The sequence below is a fragment of the Telmatherina bonti genome (assembly GCF_933228915.1).
Source record: "Telmatherina bonti genome assembly, chromosome: 24".
Taxonomy (NCBI): domain Eukaryota; kingdom Metazoa; phylum Chordata; class Actinopteri; order Atheriniformes; family Telmatherinidae; genus Telmatherina; species Telmatherina bonti.
In genome coordinates this window covers 12338544-12362611 of record NC_136633.1, presented here as the reverse complement: position 1 = coordinate 12362611, position 24068 = coordinate 12338544, and the positions used below count along the sequence as shown (strand labels likewise).

The following is a 24068-nucleotide window of genomic DNA, read 5'->3' as shown; positions in this document are numbered from 1 at the left end:
TGATGTTTTCTACTTGTTGCGGAGGATTTGCCATAGCTTTTTGAAAATCTTCTCCATCATTTCCTTTTCTAATTCACTGCAAAACTCAGTGTCATTTGCTCCATACTGCACCATCTTTACCCCTGCACCATCTACACCCCTACATATATCAAAACATCTGAAAAACCATTTTAGCAATATTCATGTTTTTTTCTGTCAAAATGTAGGCATTTCCATTGTTGTTTTTCACAGCAATATTTAGGGTTTTGTGCAATTCTAGGTGTAATGGAAACCAGGTTCTGAAGCTGAGTTCATGTGCAGAAACCCCCAGTCTTTGCGTTAGCGGCTTTAGATTGTGTTAACTTGTGTTAGCTTGTGTTAGCTCATGTTAGCTTGTGTCAGCTCATGTTAGCTCGTGTTAGCTTGTGTTAGCCCATGTTAGCTTGTGTTAGCTAATGTTAGCGTTTAACAACGAACATATTAAGATTTTGAGGAAAGGGGACACAGTTTATTTTGTAAAGCCACAAAAATGAAAGTTTAGTTTTTATCCTGGACATATATAGTAGATTTCTTTAGGACAATCTATTTAAATCATACCTTAAAAGATAAATGATCTTACTAGTGTATATTGTTAGCTATTTCTTAATATCCTGAAAAATCTGCTGAGGAATCTCTTACTTTATGTTTAAAATGAAAAAAAATTGTTAATCTTTGTCTGTTTAAGTGAAAGTCAATGGAGTGTTTGTACAGATGGCTCAGAGATAAAAACAGTTTCCACAGATGGTAGTGCAGCGTAAATACAGATGGGAGTATAAAAGATCTGTAAACACAAATCAGAGTAACGGTATCTAAGTTTTGACATAAATTTATAATTGACTGAAGGGAAGAAGAATGACCTCTTTAAATTAAAGCATTTAATTGAATAAAAATAGCCTCTAAATGTTTTTACAGTCTAAACTATTATTTGACTTTGGCAACTCAGCAAACAAAAGCTTCATTCTTTTTAATTTTAAACCCATTTTAGTCTAAATTAGCCCTTTAACACAGAAACCAAGTAAATCCGTCTGCCTCGGACGAATTCCCTCGACACAGAATAGACTATCAGACTAATGACGCCAAGTGAAACTGGGTTGACTGATTTCACTTGTGAAAGACACCATTTTTTCCCAGTAATGAAATCAGAACAGAGGGATTTTGTGTGAGCATGTGTGTGCGCTAGTTGTCTGTTTACTCAGGATAGAAAAGCTTGGCAGATATGTCAGAAGCTTCAGTTTTACTCAGCTGTTTGACAGAACCGGCATTTCTCCTCTGTTGCTGGACCACCTCACCACGATTGAACCTGAAGGAGCGTCTGAGCTTGTTGGTTCACTCCAGAGTTCGTCCTGCTGAGTTGTCAACATGATGGACCAAGAGCTCAGGTTCCAGGAGGTGAGACGCCAGTAAGCTCTTATTTATAGATGAGTTTTTTTGTTATAGGGCCTTTGGCAGCCTACTGATCAAAGCTCAAACTTTATTCTTTAAAAAGTCTCCGTTTAGCCCATTTTTTTGATGAATGATTTGCTTTCAAGCATCAGACCATCTTGTAATCTTCTCCAGAAGTCTTGGGCTCTACTTCCTCAGGCTTTATGAGCTTCAACAGCTTTTATTTGGATATTTTCTGCTTTCTTAATCATTTTCAGTCCAGTTCTTTTACCTGATTTCTATCAGAAAAAAGTGTTTTAAGCCATTTAACTCTGACCTTTGAATCTTCCAAGAATAAATAAGTGTCTCAGTCCAAGAGATGAACAGTTTTGTGTCGATAGAAAGAGACTATTTTAAATGGGACCTTTGAGCTCTTTGCTACTTGACACAACATTGTTCTTAGTTGCATTTCTAAAAAAAAACATAAAATATTACACAGTTGTGCAGACAGAAAATATACTTCTGCAACAACAAGGTAATTCACAAAGAGTAGTTGATCATAGCATGCTGCAGCATGGTCCATGGGCCTCATTTAAATGCTGTTTAAGTCAAATTTGACAATATTTTGTAGGTAGAAAGTGTGTAAATTATATCTGTATGTTCCTCCCCAGATCCTGGACGTTTGTATTTGCATTTCTTTTACCCCTACAATTGCTCAAAATCTAAATATCGCAATAAAAATTTTTTTTTAAATGCTAATGGAAACATGTACACTTAAAAAAAAAAAATCAGCTATCGCTAAAAGTTTACGCGCTCTCCCGAGATAATTTTTCTGATGTTTTGACATAGGAATATATTGCAGAAGCTTAATGGAAATACTTTTGTATTTATGCATCCCTAAACGTGACAAAACAGGTCATGTGACCAGTTAATTTCTGGTAAAGATGGCGCGGTTTGGAGCAAACAACGGTGAAATAATGCTACGTAGCTAACTTGCATAAACCGCAGTTCTCGTACAATCTCGTTAGCATGATGACAACCGCGGCTTATGCTCTAAACGATTCAATGGAAACTCCTGCAAATTGCATTTGTAGCTTGTCTAAATTTTACAAATATCACTTTCATTTTTTTCTTTTTTGTCTGTTTTTTCACCATCTGTAACACTTTTCATGTTTTTTTTTTTAATTGTCTTGTACGTGAAAGGTGAAATACAAATAAACTTGCTCTTAATTTAGCAAAACCCTGTAATGGAGGTGCAGTTGTCTCATGAAAACAGAATAGCTTATTGCAAAAGAACCTGGAGAACTGTCTGAAGACAGAAAAAGCTTGTCAACAAGGAGCCAATCTGTTTCGAACCATGAAGCTGCTCAAACCAAATATTCACATTCAAGCTTATTAAAGTTGCACAAACCATTATAAAACTGTATTTCCATTTAAATTTGCACACATGTCATCGTATCAGTGCACTTACCTCTTGTTGTACAGGAATGTGATGCGGCTCAAGACTCTTGCACAGAAGTGCCTGCATGAGTTTAAGTCTTTTCATGCATAATGAGGCATGAAATCAAGGTGCAGGACCTCTGCTGGAGAGGCAGTCGCTTCTTCTTTCATGTCCCAACAGAGTCCGCTGCCTCCACAGAGAATTAAAGCTCAGGGAAACAGAAACGCCTCCTGTGGGACCTGAAGTGTGTCAGGCTGTTGTTGCGATCGTTTAACACACTGTAATGTGTGTTTCTTTTTAGATTTGAATTAGACGTTTGTGTTTTAAAGTCCGCGGCAAACAGCAACACCTCGGCTAGCTTTTGTTTGAGGACGTTCATATAGTTGTTAGTTTTACACGAAATCACTAGAAATAACAGCAGTCTAATGTAAACTGTGGATTTATTCTACATTTCAGCTGAACTATGCTACTTTTTACAATATTTTTTTATTCATAGAGGCTATTTTTGGTTGCAACATATGCAGATGAAGGGAGTCTTGCAGCTACTTAACTGCATAAACTGAAAGCTTGAAGCAGCGTAACATAAATCCAACCATCCCTGAAGGTCTCCTTCCAGCTGCTAGCAGCCAGACTTGAACTGGGATATTATTGATCTGTTCGCTCTAGTAAAACCTCCTTTTTCTCTGCATGGACTTGGAGGGCAGACGGTGTTAAAAATGAAGCTGTGTTTGGGTTTGTAGCGAGACGTCGGTGAGTGTAAGAGACGTGGAGTCAAACTGTTCCACCTGCGTGATAGTGGTTTGTTTATCCCTGCAGTAACGTCGTCTTCCTCCAAACACTCAGCAGGATGGAGCTCTGCAGGGCCTCAGGCTGGTTAATGGGTCAGTCACTCAACCTTGGCCCACTTTTTTCTAGGTTAGGTTGTTTTTCCTGCAGCTCCCACTGCTTTTGACATCATTCGTCACCTGACAGCATATTTTACTGGGATTATGGGATCTTTTTGTGAGTTTACAGGTTTATTTTGGTGTAATCCCTGTTTCCAGATATGCGCGTGCATTGCATGGGCGGGCATGTGGCGGCATCACACTTTCAGTCGTTGTATTCTCTTTGTGTAGAATATTTAAAGCAGAAGCTCAGTGGTTTTGTTTCTTTCACAGTAAGATTAAAAACAGTGTAAACATTAACAAAAAAAATCACAGGTTTTTATGTTTCTATTAAATAATTTTTTGGTGTGACTGTTTTAATTTAATTTAATTTAATTTAATTTAATAAAAAAATGTTTAATTTTATTTATGTAAAACAAATTCCCCTGAGTGGGATTAATGTTTTTATTTGACATTATTGTCTTTCTTTTCTTTTTTTTTTTTTTTGTTTTTACATATTTTAGTCATAAATAAAGCAAAACAATCAATGCAACATAAATTTTAAAACACTTTCATGGAGACAAAAGAAAATCTCATAATCTAAAATAAAACTAATAAGTAAAAGTTCACTGATAAAAAAAAAAAATTAACAAAAAAAAAAAATATAGAAAAAAAAGGGGAAAAAAAAGAGAAAAAACAGCTTCAGGTCAAAAAGCCATTTAAAGCAGTTTAATATCTTTTGTCCTTCTGTATCAGTTCAGTCCATTTTGTTATCTGTATAAAAATACAGAATGGAAATGTTATTTTTGGCTACATTTAGCATGAATAAAGAGCCTGGAAACAGTCTTTTAGGTGCTTTATCTGTATGACAACAGGAGAGATAATGAATGATTAGGTCCATTAATAATCTGGTTAGGTTACATAAGCGAGTTTGTTCAGGATTATTGTTAACTTTTAGTTCAATGTATATATTTATAATTAACATTTGTTGTTATTATGTGATGCTGCTCAGAATGAAAAGCTAAATAAATCCCATTTTATTTGATTTTTGATTCAGGCAACTGCAGTAGTGATGTCCTGGACAATAAAATCTGTTTTTCAGCCAATTAACCACCTTGTTTTAAGCCTCTCTCTGACTAGAGCTCCATCTGCTTCTTGTGTTTGTTTGTTTGTTCTGTTTTTCGCCTTGACATTGACTATGCTGTAAATTTCAGATGCATCCTTTCTCCAAAACACAACTATCAGGCCTCTGGACATCATGCAGAGGAGGAAATTCAGCCTTTTAACTGTGGTGTGCTGGAGATGCATCTAAAGGTTGCAGGATAGTAGATCTCAACAACCGGACTTTAGCACCTCTGATCACAAAAAACAAAACTGTTTCTTCAAGTGTTTCATGTACTTTCCCTAATAATGCTTTTATTCCTAAATACAGTCAGCTTGTGACTGTACATTTACCTCTTTAAATGCTTGTTATTGCAAATATCTAAATCAGCCAATCACATTGCAGTAATTACTTGGTGTAGTCGTGTAAACATGGTGAAGATTGCTTAACACAACCATCGCTTGGGTTTACAGGAAATGGTTTGAAAGAGAAATAGCTGTCTGGACCAAACTCTCCTGCTACAATCTTTAAAACAAAGGACAGGTCGATGCGTATTCTCTAATCAAACCAGGAGATAGTATCACATAGTCTGACGCTGCAAACCAAAGACCTGGTTTTCCAGTTCCTAAACGTTTCATCCACTGTCTGTGAGAAGCACTTCCATAATATTCTGTTTTACTGCTCAAAACTGCAACGGCGAGTCGGCAAAACCTGCAAATAAAAAGGAAAAACTCAGAATATCTGCATTCATTTAAATATGGCAGCAGTACTAGTAGAGAACTTGCTTTTCTGCAACAAAACACCAGAATATCAGTCTTGTTCAGTCTTTGCACCAATGATAAGAAACCCAAGACGAGCATCACCCAGTGGGTCCAGTCTCAGAGCCCCGCAGGCTCCCGTCCATGCAGCAGGTTAATTACATTCATCTGGCATCCCAGGTGTAAATTAGCTCTGATTAGCCAGCAGGTACGAAGCACGGGCTTGTTTTGGCTTGTGACCCATTAAAAACCCACTTAACTCTCTTTCTTTCTTTCTTTTTTTTTAACTTTGGATGATGCATTTTTCTGCAAGTCCCAGAACAGAAATGTAAAATCTGCATTGGAAGCTTTGAAAGCAGCGTTTTTGGTCTCAAATATGCAGATTTCATGTGAATACTGATCAACAACAGGCATCGGCAAATGTGCACAAATGCAAACGCTGCAGGGAGGCGTGTCGTGTGAAAGCAGTGGAGAGGATTTGGGTCTTACTGGATGTTGGTGAACTTCCCAGACACCAGCAGAGGTCAGAAAGGGATCATTTCCATGTGGTCTCTGATTCCATCTGTTAAATTTTTAATGGCAGCGAAAAGAGAGTCCAAATCACGCTTTCAGGATCTGTTCCTGCCTCTTCTTCCTCCTCCATGCCCCCTCGGTCTGCCTCCCTTCCTCAAACCAGCCTTTTTCATCTTATTTGCTTTCTTTTCTGAATTTTCAATCAGCACCACGGTTCTTTTTCCCCCGTCATTCCCAGCTCGCTGACCTCCTCACACGTCTCCGTCTGAACATTAATGCCGCTCGGTCCTTTTCTACCGTGTTCAAACACACATGCAGTTATGTTGCTGCACGCCAGATGAATCCGACCTCTGCAGTCCTTGAAGCTGAACTCTGATTGTTGTCTTTTTAAAGATGCATTCGACTCGGGGAGGCAGTTAGAAGATAAGAAAATACTCATCAGTCGACGCTGAGATGAATAAGTAAAAATCTAAGTGGAGCTAAAGATTGATTTTTGCTGATTTTTGAGTAGATAAGAGGGAAATATAATATATAAATATGTGTCTAGCTGTTTTCTAATTCCTCAGCATGAGTGTCGAACTGACCTTGATCTATAATAATAAGTGTAATTTCTCAGTTATGTTTGGTAGACCAAATCCCATCCATATACTCTGCAGGACAGCCTGCCCACTGAGTGTAATTGACACATAATAATATCACATGCCTCCCATAAAGAGGAGCATGACCATGAATCAGAGCTGGGCTCCAACAGAAATTTCTTGTGACAAGCTAATCAATCATCATGTAGCCCAGCGGGAGAGTGAAACTCCTCCATCACCTGGGATTTTATATTATAAACAACACTTTTTGGCCTTTATGCGACGTAGAACTATTACCTTTACATTTAAATCTTAATTAGCTCCATTACAGCATTAATTTTCTCATTTTTTCATTGCAAAAATGTGTTATATTGTAATTTATTTTATATACTTAAAAAAAATAAATAGCCGTGTTTGAAGTTGTTCATGAAAATGAAATGGTAAAATAAATGAAACGGCTAAAAATTAAAATGAAATAGAATTTGTCTTTAATTGGAAGGGTTTGCATTTATTTGTGCCCCTTTTACTTATGTAAATAGGTTTGTCCCTGTCCCAAATGTTGTCAAACATCACTCCCATGTGTGCTGGAAGTTAGCATTGTTGTTACACAAAATATCCACTAGAGGGCAGTGCAGAGGCCATGTTTTACAGGGCAGTCTTTGCGAGCGTTGTAAGATATGGTATGGCAGTGTGGTACGGCTCCCTGACAGTCCAGAGTAAGACCAAACTACACAGAATGGTAGCCATCGCACTAAAGCTAGTGGAGAAATCAGACTCGCAACCTCTTCAGCTTTTGTATGAGGAGGTTGTGGTCAGGCAAGCCTTGAAAATCTCGGCTGATCATTCTCACAATCTGTTCTCGGAGTACAACCTGCTGCCTTCAGGGAGGCGCTATAGAGCGAGCAAATGCAAGTACAACCGCTTTAAGTTCTCTTTTGTTCCTTCCTCGATTTCCCTGCTTAACAAACAAATCAGCACAGTCCAGCCTTCCTCCACTTCCCGACCAGGGTAGTGGGGAGGGCCCTCAGCTGTGGATCCACTACCCTATTTATCTTGGTTTTACCACCGTTCAAACGGCGGCCCTACAGGACCAACTTTTGGGCACGCCTTCTTTTAGCTGCGTCTTACATGATAAACAGTGTGAGAACATTGGGAAATGATCGTGTTTTCTTTTTTAAGTTGTTATTCAGATCTCCTGATTGTAAATCTCTACATAGCTAAATTAAAAATGTATAGTTTAATGTTGTGGCTTTTATTCTGACACAGTCTGCCAATGCTGGATTATCCAATGGGCATTATGGACATGGGCCCAGGGTCCCACGCCCACTTGGAGCCCACTTGGAGCCCATATGGAGCCCATATGGAGTCCATATGGAGCCCATATGGAGCCCATATGGAGCCCATATGGAGTCCATATGGAGCCCATATGGAGCCCATATGGAGTCCATATGGAGCCCATATGGAGCCCATATGGAGCCCATGCAGGGCAAACACCAGCAGTTTGGACATGAAACAAAATGTACATAAAAGCCAGATAGTTACACCACAGAGTCTAGTGTGTTGCTATTGGTACCATTGGGTGACAGATGTTAGAAATATTGTTTCACAGTGTTTCATTCACTATTTTCACAATGTTGTGGTGGGGAAGGGGGCCCCTGGAACACTCTGTGCCCAGGGGCCTCTGCCCTTTTAATCCGGCCCTGAAGTCTGCAGGCTCTATGGCCACGTCACCCTTATCAAAGAGATTGTGATCTCAGTTGTTTATTATAAAGGCTATTTCACATATATATACATATTTTCACCATGTTTGTGCCTTTTGTTGTAATTTTTATAGAAAGAATTAAAGATCTACACAAGCAGTGAATCCTCAAACTAAGTCCATTTTAAAGCAAACTGTCTTTTTTTTTTTTTTTTACTAAACCTAACCTTGTAAACTGAATGCCTGAACATAACCAAGCAACAATAAAACCCTCCAACATTTGAACACATTTTAAAAAGCTTTTGAAAACTAGACTCTTTCTGAGCTAATTTAATGTCAGAAAGGTGAGACTATATTATTATATCCAGTCGTGTTCACGTCCATGTGCACAACAGAAGAAGAAAGTATCATATATACAAGCTAATATCGAAGTGTCTGTGATTGTGATGACATAGTGAGGTGCTTTGGGCTCATTAATCTTTCAGCCAATCAGTAATCCAACTTTTCAGATAGATGGATTATCATAACATGATTTATGGCAGATATTTAACATTTAATGACCTAACAAGACTGTGTGGCAGCTGAATAGCAGTTCTTCTACAAAATGCTATTATTCATATCAATGGCAGATGTTTTATAATAAACAGGCTTAAATCAAGTCGATTTCAATTTGCTACATATTTAAAGGACTTTAAAAAAAAAGCTTAATGGTCATTCAGATGGATTTATAGTCACGTCTACACTGATAATGTGCTGCAGGATTGACAGACCAAGAATACGAATCAAAAGGGGGGACAGGGCTTGCTAACAATTGCTTTTTAAAGAAAGAAAATGGAGATAAGACACAGATATGTTATTATTCTGTTCTCATGAACTCTTAACTCAAACATTAGGAGACAAATACCCGCGGACTAGTATGTGTCCTCCATCTTCATTTGCATGGTTTTTCCATTTTCCTCCCCCCTGTTATCATTATTATTTTTAGATGGGATAGCGGGCAGCGTATGTGTGTGTGTGAATGAGTGTTGTGTCTTCAGGGCTTTCTCTGTGACACCTATCCATTTGCATTCAGCCACTTGGCAGCAGGAAGGGCCAGCTGGTTACTGATCTGCTGCTTTCTGATCTCATCTTGCCTCATTCTCGTCTGGAGGGATCCCAGATGAAACCTCGGCCCGCTCCATCTTCCAGCGACGTGAGGAGCAATAATCCCATCATTTACACTGTGGGATGCTCCAACACATGATATCACAGAAGGGCTCTTAGTCCCTGAAGTGATACTGTAGTAGTGTGACATCATCAGAGGTGAAAATACCACAAAGAGCCTCACACACACACACACACACACACACACACACACACACACACACACACACACACACACACACACACACACACACACACACACACACACACACACACACACACACAGACTCTCTGGAAGTCCCTGTGGGATTATATCACTGCTGTAAAAGCTCACTGTTAAACCACTGGAACAGTTATCATAAATGTGAGATTAGGTTGAATATCAGAGAAAGTGCTACAAAGAAAGCTGGAAACTTCATTTAGTTGAATTAATGACTGAAATACCGGCTTAAGCTGAGTTTGAAATGTGATTCTTAAAGTAAGCGTCCAGGACATTCTTTGAGTTTTTTTTTAGTTTTTTTTAAAATCTTTATTGGGAAATGAAAAGGCACAGTACCCCAAACTGCACAAAAAAAAAACATTGTCTTATCAAATCAATCTGTGATCATTCGTTGAAATGGTTTGCCTAAAAACTATTGACTGTTTGTAAAGATCAATAAACTGCAATGGAAAAGCAACAATTCCATCTTTTGATCAATTATAATTTTAGTTGTTTATCTTCCATACAAGTGAACTGAAGTGGTCAGAAATGGTCTATAAATCCAGTCTGTATGATGGTGAAAACTAAAAACACTCAATGCATTTGTCTGATATGTGGTCCATAATGATAGTTGAGTGTCTTCAAATAAACTTCACCATAAAGCAATTAAAGAAGATGTATTTTTTTTATTCACTTTTAGATCATTTTGAACCCTAAATTCAATTAATTAAATTGTCTTTATCCAAATTATTTTAAATTTCATTTGATTAAATGAAATTTAGTTCATAAATTATAATAAAAAAAATATTCAACTAAATTTATTCTTATCAGTAATTTCAATTCAATCATGTAGGTTCAGTACAATTTATTTATATTGCATGTAATTTATGCAGTAACTAAGTGTCAAATGAAGACAGACCTCCGGACTATTCAGAGAGACACAGATGAGTCATAAGTCAGAATTAAGTGGTGTAAACAAACAGTCTGGGGAACTATTGCTCAGTAGTGCTACAACAGATTACAAGAAATTATGGCTGGTTGCAAAAAAAGAACAACAACAACAACAACAAAAAAAAAAAAAAGAAAAAAAAAAAAGAAGAAGGAAAAACTATATAAATAAATAAATAACTTTAGAGTAACTAAAATCTGTATCTCAGTATTTAACAATAGCTAATAATGTAGTCATTCGACATTATTTTATGTAACAACTGCCTCTACAGTTTAACGCAAAAGTGAATATTTCAGGACCACGGACAGTGCCTGGAAAAACAAACCGGAAGTGAGTCTCCATGAAACAAAATAAAAGCTGATGTAGATGTGTGGTGAAATGAAAAAAAACCGCAAGCGCTTCCAACTGATTTCCAATGGTTAAGAACCAGTAGTGTAGTCCAGGGTATACACAGGTATACAGAGTGTACCCACTTCTTTTTAGTCAGGATTGAGTATACCCACTTCTACAGCATCTGTGATGCTGCTTTTACAGTTACAAACATTCCCTTGAAAGTACGTCGACCAGCAGCTCAGCGAATGATACCAAATCCACAATGGTGTAGTTACCCAGCAGCTGCATTCATTTTAGTCTGAAAATAAACATAAGAACGATGTTTATATGTTTATCAGGCAGACGCCTGCTGCTACTGTTTTTGTAAGGGCAAAAAATTGAGAGTATTCCCACTTCTTGAGGGACCACTAGATCACTGTTAATAACCAAGAAATAATAATTAGTTTCCTTTTTTCTAACGCATCTTGTTAAACAATCCCAAACAATAGAAAAAAATTTGTGTAAAGTGAGCCAAGAATATGTATATGTATATCTATATCTATCTATCTATCTATCTATCTATCTATCTATCTATCTATATATATATATATATATATATATATATATATATATATATATATATATATATATGTATATATATATATATATATATATATATATATATATATATATATATATATATATATATATGTATATATATATGTATATATATATATATATATATATATATATATATATGTATATATATATATATATATATATATATATATATATATATATATATATATATATATATATATATATATATATATATGTATGTGTATATATATATATATATATATATATATATATATATATATATATATATATATATATATATATATATATATATATATATATATGTATATATATGTATATATGTATATATATATATATATATATATATATATATATATATATATATATATATATATATATATATATATATATATGTATGTATGTATATATTTGCATGTATGTCTGTGTGTAAAAAAAAACGAAAAAAAAAAACGATAAAATGGAAATGACACACTCAGCATTGGCTTTTGTTTTGAAACTCCGACCGGAAGACCGTGTTGGTCTCGCTCAGCTTGACACTCCGCTGCTAAATTGTCGCGCGCCGCCAGGTTGCTGGTGGTTTTTTACCGGGAGAGCTGCTGGATTCAGACCGAGACACGAAGCGGAGGCTCCGGTAGGATGACGGTCTCCAAAGATCCGACGAAGAAGAAGCCGAAGGACTCCCAGCAGGACGAGGTAGTTTCACAACTCACGCTTTTCCTGCGTGGACACGGACACGGTTCACAGGGACACTAGGAACACCACGCGAAGCAATTTATCTTTGATTGGAGTCATATAAAAATGAGAAGAAAATATGCAGATATGAATCCAGATCTGTCAGCTGCTTTGTGTTTGTTTTCATGCCGCGTTCAAACGCAGTTAATTCCAGTGTGTGAAAGTTTCAGGGATAATTCCCAGTCCACTGAGGCTGTCTGTGGTGTGTTTGTGTGAGGGAGCAGGTGGGAGCTGAGGCTGTTTTAATCTCAGTTAGGTGTGAACAGGATTACATGTGGAGTCATTATGTATCTCAGAGGGAAGCTGGAAAACCAGACTGATGCGCAGCGTCTCAAACAACATGAGGAAGAGTTCAGAAAGTGTCTCTTTCTCTTTCTTCTGGGCTGATTTTTCTTTCTGTTCAGGGAGATTAGCTGTTCCTCCTTGTTTTGGACATGTTGTCTTTATTAAATCACTTTCTGTCTCAGATTCTAATACATTTTTGGAGGTTTTATGTCTCGTCTTCATTATCTCGGTCATATTACGCCTCAGTTTGGACCTTTTCACTTATTTTGTGACTTATTTTAATCAGCTAATTTGTCACGTTTGTTGTTTTATAGCTTAGTTTACATTTTTCCTGATGACAAAGATCGTGTTTTTCCTATCATTTGGCCGTTTTTCAGGTCTTATTTAGCCTATTTTTCTATTTGTGTTCTATAAGCTTCTGTATTGTGTTGTATTGTAGTGTTCTGTATTATTCTATCTTTTCATGCACGCCTTTTCTGGTCTCTCAATCTTCTTTTCTTCTGTCATTTTTATGTTGAGTCACTGCGGTCCATTTGTGGTCTGGAAATGTTTTTATAATAATTATTTTCCTCATTTAATTGCCTTTTCTCTTCCTATTTAGGTTATTTTTCTTGACTCTGTAGCATTATTCCAATTATTTTACGCATTTTATTGCTCATTTCATCACTTTCAGTTAATGTTTTTGTCTTTATTTTGGCAGCTTTGTGTAATTTTTTCCATCTGATCTGTTTAGTTTTTTTGTTTTACTCCCTCATTTGGTGCTAGCCAGTAAAATGACAGGAATCATAATATTTCTTCCCAGTTTCCTGCAGCGCAGGACCTGCCTTGTGTGATTGCAGCTTATTGCAGCAAAAGTCCTTCCAGATCATGTCATTTTCTAACTACTTGACCAGATTCAAAGGTGAAGGTTACCATGGTAACTTGTCTTAAACCTATAACCTACTTTGTATCAGTTTCTGTTCAGTTTCGGATGAAATTATCTCCAAAAATCTTACCCTGTTGATTTTCAGGCATAAGTCAAAGTAAAAACATGTAAATATCTTCTGTTCAACAGGCTTAAAATAGAAAAAAACAAAAAAACAAATAATCAACAGGAAATCAAATATTTTATCATGATTTAAAAAGCCAACCACGATGTAACATTTAGAGGGTTATCAAATGTTGGATTTTATTTACCTAAATACAACCCTGAGCTGGTGAAATATGAAAATTAAATGCAATATTTGTGTTACAAGGGACAGACTGCAAACCCAAAGAAGCAGAACTTTTTTTTTTTTGTGGGTCCAAAACAAGCAGGTATCTCTGAAAATACGACACATACATGAGGCCAGGTAACATGAATGACACAAAAATTCCTAAAGAAAAGTTGATCAGATACCGCGATACGTTGGTCCAACAATCTGGCGTGGAATAAAGGAAGGAAGGAAGATATAATGATGGTGTGAAGAGGATGAATGGTGGCTGTGCTTTGGGAACAAAAATGGGCCCATTTGGGCGGTGGGGAGAGGGAAGGGAAGAAATAGAAGGACAGACAAAAGTCCGGAGACAACGTGACACCATCTCCTGTTGAATGTCTGATGAATCCATCTGGTCAAAACGTGTGATTTAGATTCTCAGCTGAGTCATCAAACATCCAAACCTGATTAAAGCCCAAACTTTGCCACCAAATTAACTTTGTAGTTACGGCAAAACAAAACGGTGTTACCATGGAAACCATGATTTCGCTCAGTGAAGTGGAAGGAACTGAAGCCTGTGTTTCTGTGATGTCCAGCAGATATAAGATTTATGAGAGTATAAAAAGTTATTGTTGACGTTCAGTCAATAATAACATGCTTTGATTTGGTAAACAACACGATTTCCACATCATTAATGGTGACTGTTAGAACTAGGCAGGGATACACCGACACCAGTATCCTTATCAGTATCGACTTAATACCATGTGTGTGTACTCATATATGATATTAATAAAAGTGTACTGAGACCTGATACCACACTAGTCAAACCAGTGCAGATGTGTTTGATGACATGCTTCAGACATGTTCTAAAAGAAATAAATGACAATATTTATTACACTAAAAGCGAGATCTTTGTTTTAAAACCACACATTTATAGTTGTATTTGGGTAAAATGTGCCAAATCTAAATAAAATTTGTTGCAATTGTTAGATCTGTAACATTGTTATATTTGTATTGGTGAGGTAACTTCAAAAAGGATGGGTTATTTATTACAGCTTGATGAAATCTTACACAGTTATAACAGTGGTAATAACCATAGTCACAATAATCTTCACATAAACAGATCTGGTATCAACAAAATAAAATTTCAGATATCGGTATCAAATTGGAGCTCCCAAAAAGTGGATCGGTGCGTCTCCATAGAACAAAGTGCAAACAAATAGGTAAATATACAAAAATGATTTATTTTTTCATTTCGTTAAAGGGCCAAATAAAGACAGAAGATAAAATTAAATAGAATTTTCTCTCCTTTTTATATTTTTGGATGAGCGTTCCTGTTTTTCTCATGGTGTTTATATGTTTTTCATACCTTTACATTGACATGACCTGTTCCTCTTCGCCTTTAACTGCAACACGATGCCCATTTTTGTAGCTGCCCATCAAGCCTGAAGAGGAAAAGCAGATTTATAGACACATCATATTCTATCGCTGCTGATCTGAGAAGATGTTTAGCTTTTGTTGACCCAGCTAACACAAATAAAGTCTCACTGTTATGATCTGGGTTGATGGTTTACCACCCTAGTGAGAATCTGATGATATAGTTTTTATTATATCTTGATTTTATTCAAAATGTACTTGTTTGTTCTGTATGGACAGTACATGATTATTCACATTATTAATAAAAAATGCTAATTTCCATCCATGGTTTCAAGGCAGATTGGTAAAAGACCAACCTGTGACCTGGAGGTTGGCGGTTTGAGGCCTGCTGTCTTACGCTGCAGCCCTGAGGGGGACAGAAGTGTTCTCTGAGGGGCTTAATCAGGCTGATTAAGGCTCAAAAAGTCGGGTTGATGTCAGATTGATGTATGAAATGTAAATAAAATCAAAAGGCAATTATTTCCAGATCTCATCAACCCATATTGTTTTCCTAGTAGGACATAAACAACATGTCAGATGATGAAACTGAGAGTTTTTATCGCTTCATGGAAAATAGAAGTCCATTTTTAATGTGAACAGATCTGTAAAAAGTAGTTTCAGAAAGATGTTTAGCATTGTGCAGCTTTTAACATCTGTCTGTTGCTGGAGTTTTAGGAGAGGAACGTTGTACCGGGTTGTAGGGCTGCACAATTAATCAGATTTTGATCGTGATCACAATTTTGTTGGCCACAATTAAACAAACCTGATTGTCCAAACCTGATATTTCCATTCAAAACGCAGCTCTGCTGTACGTGATCACTCAGGTTCTCAACCGGTAGTCTGCCGACCACCAGGGGGCGAACATGTGGTTAATGCTTCATTAAGCAGCCTAAATAAAAAGCTTGCACACCTTTTAGCAGCAGCTAGTAAGTATCGTTGGATTGGTTGGACATTTGGGGTGGGCGTGGTTAACACGGTAAGATGCTGCTTCCACATTTTTCCAGTTGCAGCTAAAACAGATTGTTTTGATTAAACAGCGGTTCGAAGTGGTAAAAGATACGAACATTTTTACAACACATGGCATTAAAATACATAAATATATATATATATATATATATATATGTATATATATATATATATATATATATATATATATATATATATATATATATATATATATATATATATGTATATATATGTATATAAATAAAATCGTATAAACATATATAATCGTGCAGCCCTACCAGGTTGTAAACATGTTTGTAAACAGGTTGTAAACATGTTTACAACCTGGTAAACATGTTTACAACCACCTCGTGAGAGTGTAAATTGTGTAAAAACTAAATATTGTGTAAAAACTAAATATTGCAATAAAAGAAACGCTGATGAAAACACATTTTGAAAAAAAGTTGCCAAAAGGTTTTTACATTCTCATGAGGTGGTTTGTAATTTGCCATTTAAGCTAAAATGTTTTTTTTTTGTAAACATGTTTACAACCTGGTACAAAAAAAGCATTTTCGCTTAAATAGGTCAGGTTTACCTTCATGACGTCTATAGGAGTGAATTTTTTCCACAACCGCCGCGTTTAGAAGTCATTTTGATCTTGATATTCGGCATAATTAGGGGCGTGTTCTTTTGATTGACAGGTACCTGATATCCCAATGCAAGTAGGCAGAATGTAGCACATTTAGCTTTAGCACGTTAGCTGGTAAGCTCCTGTTTGCTCCTGTTAGCTCTGCATTAGCACCAGGTAGGTCAGAGTTCAACAGTTGTCAGTCATCCTCCCCCACGCTAGCAGCTCACCCCCCCCCCCCCCCCCCCCCCCTTTCTCAGCTCTACCTTTTTGCCATTTTTGTATTTTCTTCCAGTTTCCCCTAAAATATCTCAGCCTTCAGCAAATGCAGATGTCGTAATGTTTTTGTTTTGTTTTCATCTCTGAATGCCCCCCTCCCTCTCCCACACACAGCTCTAAACCCACACACACACACACACACACACACACACTTGATTTCCTCGCCTGCTTTACTTTCCTCTGAAGTGAGTCTGATGAACACTGTGTTGCACTGAACTGTGTCTGATGAGGAGCATGCAGAGAATTAGCTCCGAGATGTTGAACTAATACTCGGAGAGGAGTCGACGGCCCAGCGGTGTGCGCACTGAGCCCTACCTACTGCTGCGTGTGTGTGTCCGCATGTGTGTGAATCACGTCTTCCTGCTTCATTGATTAAACAGTTTCCACCTCAGCGGCAGCACACGTGATCCAGATTGTTCTGGACACGTTTGTGTTCCTTATCTTTATTGTCAGGCATGATTCCTGCTGGCGGTTTTCTCACTGTAAGTCTGTGTTTAAACAAGCTCATATTTTCAGGCTTCTCATCAGGAAATGCCAACATCTTACAGCACTGTTGCAGCTCCAGGTTTCTAATGGATGATTGAGGAAAACGCATAATTAAAGCGGCGCAAGCGGCCTCAATGAACCTCTGCCTTCTCCTCTGTAATGCACCGACATCCCTTCATCAAATCTGCCCTTTTCCTGACGTCTTTCTCGTAGGTTTAAGCGCAGATGCCCCTTTAGTCACTGTTCCTATTGAAACAGTCGCCTGAAGCAGTGAGCGGCCAGAGCTCTTTGCATCTGCGCCCCAGCAATGAACCCGTCCTTTCAAAGTCACTCAGCTCTTCCCTTTCCCAGTTGTGATGGGAAATTAGCTCCATGTGCTTGGCCTGTTTATGCCGAGCTCATTTGGATGATAACTGCCTTATTTTGTCCTGTGAAACGTGAGGAGACATCTGTATTTGTTGTCATTCTTCATTTTTCTTTTCTTCTCTCTTTAAACTCAGTTTGGGCTTTTTGATGTTATTTTTACTATTAAATTATTATTGGAATTTTCTCTTATTTTTTTGTTTTTTTTCTATTTATTTATTTATTTTTTTAAAATCATATCTATTAAACTTAGTTTGACAAATTATTATCTTCTGGTATTTTTTTTATATACCCTTTTTTCTTGTTTCTTTTTCTTGGAATTTTTATTCCCATTTTTCTCATTTTATGTGCATTTTCTCTTTATGCCTCATTTTTATCAGTGTATTGTTTAGAATAATTAATTTAAAAAAAAATTATTTTACCTTTTATATATTGTGTCATTTGGACCTTTCTGCTCATTAAGGAGTTATTTTTTACTCAATGGCTACGTTTCCATTACATATAGAATTGTGTAAAAACTAAATATTGCAATAAAAGAAACGCTGATGAAAACACATTTTGAAAAAAGTTGCCAAAAGGTTTTTGCACTCTCACGAGGTGGTTTGTCAGACCTTTCTATAAAGAAATATATCACAATAGTGTAATGGACTCACCTTTTTCACATCTACCAGGCAGGCATGACCTGGTGGGTTGTGACCAGTTCATTTCCAGTAAAGATGGCGCACTGTGGATAAAACAACAATTTCACCAGTTTTTGAAAATCGAAAGATGGCGAAAAGCTTTGAAAAGACATCGCAAATTCTCTGTAGCGACTAGAAAACCCTAAAATAACATTACCTTGCACATGCTGCAGTTTTAATGAGAACTGTGGCTGCAATCTGCAATTGCTGTTTGTTAGAAATTGTTACAAATCACTTTTATTAGCAAAACCTGCAATGAAAACGCAGCTATTGTCTCACTTTGGCCGACTTATTTTAAATTTGTGTTTTGTCTTATTGTTGGTATTCTGTTATTGCTGTCTTGCTTAAATCCTTTTTAATTGGATCATTTTGCTTAAATTAGGTAATTTTATGTTTTGTTTGTCACGTTAATCGTTTTGGTAATCTTGTTCCTTACTTGGGTTGTTAATTGGAAGACTTAGTTGATATTAAGTCTCTTTTTTTTTTTTTTTTCCAAATTTTGTGTCTCAAGATGGACATTTTTTGTTTCATTTCACTGTTTTGTTAGCAAATGGTTTTAAAAGGTGAAGAAGGCACAAAATATTTCCCATAAATACCTTTTTCAGAGGTTTAATATGCCTGACATTCAGTACTTGGAGTCATTTAAAGGGAAGTTTTTGCCTCAAGCCATGTGAGGCTGAAATGTTGAATAATTTTGTAGATGTATTCACGAAGACTCATGCCAGGCAGCCTTCAAAGTTTCTGGTTGATTTCAGAAAGCCTTTGCTTTAATCCACAGAGTTCCTGCCTATTATTTAAAGTTCGAGCTGAAGCCATTTTCCCAAATTCAGGCAGTAACAACTTTGAACTGAAGCCAACGGGTCGTACAGATCAGACACACTCGAGAGGAATTAGAAACATAAGTGTGGGACGTTGGAGCTTTAGGAGCGTAGCTTACGATGATAACTGGCAGGAAACCTGAAGCAAACACGACTGTAACACTTAAACTCACTCAGGCTTTTCACCAACTTCCTGGCCGGGCGCTTTCATTTCAAGCAAAGCTTCTGTCTTAATCTGCATGTTCAAGGTTTTTTTTTGTGTTGTTATTTCTCTGGATTTAAACCAAACTGCTTCAAATCGAAACAATCCTGCGGTGTGAGTTTTCATCTCACCTGTCTGCTGCTCAGAGGAAGCGAAGGCTGCTGGAAAAACTTTTCGCTCTGATGTGTTGGACGAACAGAAAGCTTCACGCTGCTTTCCTTGATGTTCCTTTCTGTTAAGCTCTGAGGAAAAGTGATTTAGATGTCCGCTGCACACTACCGTCCCCCGCAGAGTTAACCGCAGGACGCGTCTGAAAGCGCGCCCTCGCTCATTTTCCAGACTGAAATCTTAGTTTAAACCCAAAGCTTGCATCGTTTTACACCATTTCCGTCACCACTGACAGAAGTAAAACCTTCCAGGAGAATCAATGAAGACTGGTAACCTCTCAATGGAGGACGTGAAGACTTTTTGGTGTCGCAGGGTCTTTTAGAAACTGCAGGTTTTTCTGCAGAAAGGAGCTGAAAAACTAAACAAATATCACCAAAAAGCTCAGATTACATGTTTTAGACCAAGAATTACTGTTGTATCCTACCAGGATTAATTTGTTTTAGCATTTTATTGAATAAGAACACATGAGATGCTAACGGGGAATGCTAACAGGTCTGCTCTTACCTTCAGTTGTCCATAAACATGTTAAAATCACCCTAATCTTTTTTTATTAGTACACAGGAGCTTGTTTGTGTATTCTTGGCTGATTGTAAATATTTTTGCAGGAGTTCGTGGACATCAGCCCCCCTCAGAGGAACTGGAAGGGCATCGCCATCTCTCTGCTGGTGATCGTGGTGGTTTGCTCTCTTATCACCTTGTCAGTCGTCATCCTCACACCCAGTATGTCACGTTGTGTTTTCTTAAGGAAAAAATGGGATTTGTTCTTAAATCTCCGTTAATAACCGGGGTTTCATTATTTCTTTGCTTCTCAGCTGAGCTGCCCGGAAGCACCAAGTCCATGCTGACTGTGGCGGATCTTTACAAGCCAGAGTTCAATGCTCACGACCCTGAGGCTCAGTGGATCAGCGGTGAGTACTGCATGTTTACCTGCGCGGTGGAAATGTACAGATCTGCAGCCTCCAGAAAAGTCTTCCAGTGTTGACACATTTCAGTCCGAGCAGGAAGGAAAGTTTTAACAACAGCAGTCGGAGTGAGAATAAGTTGATTATTCTGGAAAACATTGTTACATCCAGTGAAACACTTTTACATTTTCATAATACAAATTTACATTAACGCGAAACACTTTTACTAAGATATCCCCGGAAGTGATGTCATCGTGGTGGAAGGGGCAAGAACGTGTCAACAGGAAAGTGCAGAATCAATCCAGAGATGTTTCACCCATTTTCGTGGAGTCTACTTCCAAGTTACAGGTCAATTTTGAGCTGAGTGTGGACCAAGCGGCAACCTCCGGCTGCTAAAAGTGAAGCGTTTGCGAAAGTGAATAAAATGAAGTTCCCCCTTCATCCACTAGGGGCTGCAGAACAGACAAATCCCCATAGACTCCCATGTTAAAAAGACCAACTTCACAGCAGAAATAAACATGTTTACAGCCTGGTTCAAAAATCCATTTTAGGTTATATAGGTCAGGTTTACCTTCATGACAACTGTGGGGGGAGTGAATTTTTTTCTTACTCCCCCGTTTAAAAGTAATTTAATCTCATAGTTCGGCATATTTAGGGGCGTGTCCTTTTGATTGACAGGTACCCGATCTTCCGATTTGAATCAGAAGAACATAGAACGATCATGGTCTTTAGCCGGTTAACAATGTGACTTAGCTTTAGTCCGTGAGCTGGTTAGCTCCTGTTTTCTCCGGGTTAGCTCTTCGCAACAGAAAGCTTGGAGTTCGCTTGATGTCAGTCATCCACCATGACGCTCACAGCCCCCCTCTCAGCTCCACCTCTTTGCCCATATTTGTATTTTCCGGGTGAGATGAAGCGCATGCCTCTGCCAATATGGTGACGGTAGGAACCGCCCACCGAGCTTCAATTCAGCTCTTCAGAAACCTGTGGGTGACGTCACGGAGGCTACGTCCATCTTTTATATACAGTCCATGGTGTGGACGCAGCTTTACTCCACAAAACTCACAACACGGAGTCGTCATCTTTCCATCATTTCAGAGGTTTCCTGTTGGCGTGCTAAACGTTAGCCCCTCAGGATATCACTTCCTATCTCTGTACTTGTAAAAGTGCTGGATATAATATTGTTTGGCACTTCCCAGCCACCGTAGAATAAGCATCGTAACGTGCAGATCATCAGTATCTAGGGTGGCCAGATGTCACTGTTTGTGCAGGATAGTCCCGCATTTCTATTACTTTTCACATGTCCCACAAAACGGGGCGCTGTCCCACATCGTTGAGACGAGTCTTCACTTTTGTGAAGGAAAATAAACAAAACAAAACCAAACTGGGTTTTACTAATTGTGTGTGGCAAAAGATTTTGCGGCTGTCACATCACACCCCCTGCTGATTTGAGTTGCACTCATGTCAATCAAACTAGGAGGCGGGACTTAATGCATATCTAGGATGCACCGGTGCATCCACTGACGAAAATGAATAAATAAATACACTGGTATCATGGAGGTCAAGGAGACGACCGCTGCGAAGAAAAAAAGAAAGTTTTGTCACAACAAAGACTGGAAAAGCATATATTCCTGGGCTAAACCCATTCGAGGAGACTGTGAGGGTATTTTACGATGTTTGTCAAAGTAATTTTTCCGTGTCACACGGCGGGGAATATGACGTGAAACGGCACAAAAAGTCCAAGTTACAAAAAACGCGCTACTCAGAGGGAGGCTTTATAAAAACAGATTTGTTATGTTTGGATAAAAAGAGCAGAACAGAAAGTTTATTTTTTTAAAGTGAAAGTGAAATCTCACGTTGTCCCACATTTTCAGTCTTTGTCCCACATTTAGTGAGAGAAGATCTGGTCACCCTACCAGTATCTTCTGCTTGTCTTTAACTCTGATGTGGAACAAGTCAAGTCTGGTAATTGCAGGGTAAATCCTCTGCAGATGTGCAGGAAATGCAGGAAACCAGACTGAAGCGTTGGGAGAATAAAACCGAGACTTTGAAGAAACAGCATGGATGTGACGTCTGCATGACAGTTTGATGCATCACAGGAACGTTTCTGAAGAAAAAAATGTGGTTTCATGTGACTCCTGGATCAGAACTGTCAACCTCTTTTCTGGTTTTAGTGGATTTGTTTAACATGGACTGTACTTGCGCAGTCTATACGCTTTTCTCGTCAACTTGACCACTCAAAGCGCTTCAACACTACATGTTAACAATGCATTGTCTATGGTTGCATGATGTTTTTTTAATGCCAAATTATTAATTTGGAATAAAACAATTCGGAAGGAACATCTTTTCCTACAAGTTTACATGGAAATAATTAGGGGTGAGAAAATGGAATCAAAAAATTGAGTATCGAGATTTTTTGCTTCACTTTTAAAATTGATTTTTTTGTTAAAAATTTCTTTTTTCAAATCAATAAAAATAATCCATTATAATTTTTTTTAGTCATTTTTATTGTTTTTATTGATCTCTTTACTTGTCTTCTTGGGCATTAAAGCAGCAGAATGATGGTCTGGCTACTGTGTTGTTTTTTTTCCTTGCTGAAATAAAAAAAATGACGAGAAAAACAAAGTTTTGTACATTTTTTTTATTTTAATTTACAAAAATCAGCAATATCAAAGATTTGTGAGAATCTCAATTTAAATCAAATCAGCACCCAAAAAATTGGAAACAAATTGAATCGGGACAAAAGCATATCGTCACAGCCCTAGAAATAATAATTCTGAAAGCATGTTTACATGGAACACGTTCTTACTTAATTTCTCTTTAGAGCGGCGGGTTGGGAAGGGTTCTGATTGGACAGACGACGACGTATACCAGAAATAAACAAAGTTGGCTCCCTGCTTCTTGTCTTTTCAGTTGTAACTTGTAAAAACTACATAATAAGTACCAGTTTCGCCACTATTTTTATTATAAAAGTGAAGTAGCAGCTCAACACCAGCATACTACTTCACTTTCTGCAGCAACTGAGAAGGAGAAGAAAGATAGACCAGCGAACACGGGAGGCAAAACAACCCGCGTCATCGGGACAGGACAAGGTAACGAGCATGCTCAGAACGACCAGAAACTTAGAGCAGAATCAAGGTTTACATGACAGAGGAATTAAATAGTTCGGAATTAAAAAGCGAATAAATCAACCACTTACACCGGAATTAAGTTTAATACAAAATAAAAATTTACATTAGGAATTAAGTGTTTACATGATAATTTTTCATCAGTTTAAAGTGGAATTAACTTTTATTTGGAATTAAATCAGACTTAAAGCTAGAGTATGTAAGATTTTCAATATTTTCAAAATAAATTAACTAAAAAAATAACTACAATCATAATTAGATAGTTTAAACATGTAGGTTCCAGTCTGTCCATATTTGATGTGTTAT

General features: G+C 37.5%; 1 protein-coding gene across 1 annotated transcript in view; it reads left to right on the top strand.

Annotated features, from left to right (window-relative positions):
• LOC306774097 (inactive dipeptidyl peptidase 10-like) overlaps positions 1 to 24068 on the top strand; it is a gene marked incomplete at both ends in the record, with an annotated part of 129441 nt that overhangs the window by 20746 nt on the left and 84627 nt on the right. Inside the window, 2 exons of the mRNA XM_079264080.1 lie at positions 20341 to 20455; positions 20548 to 20643. Coding sequence (XP_079120206.1) covers positions 20341 to 20455; positions 20548 to 20643 — 211 coding nt within the window. The remainder of the gene's footprint in view (positions 1 to 20340; positions 20456 to 20547; positions 20644 to 24068) is intronic.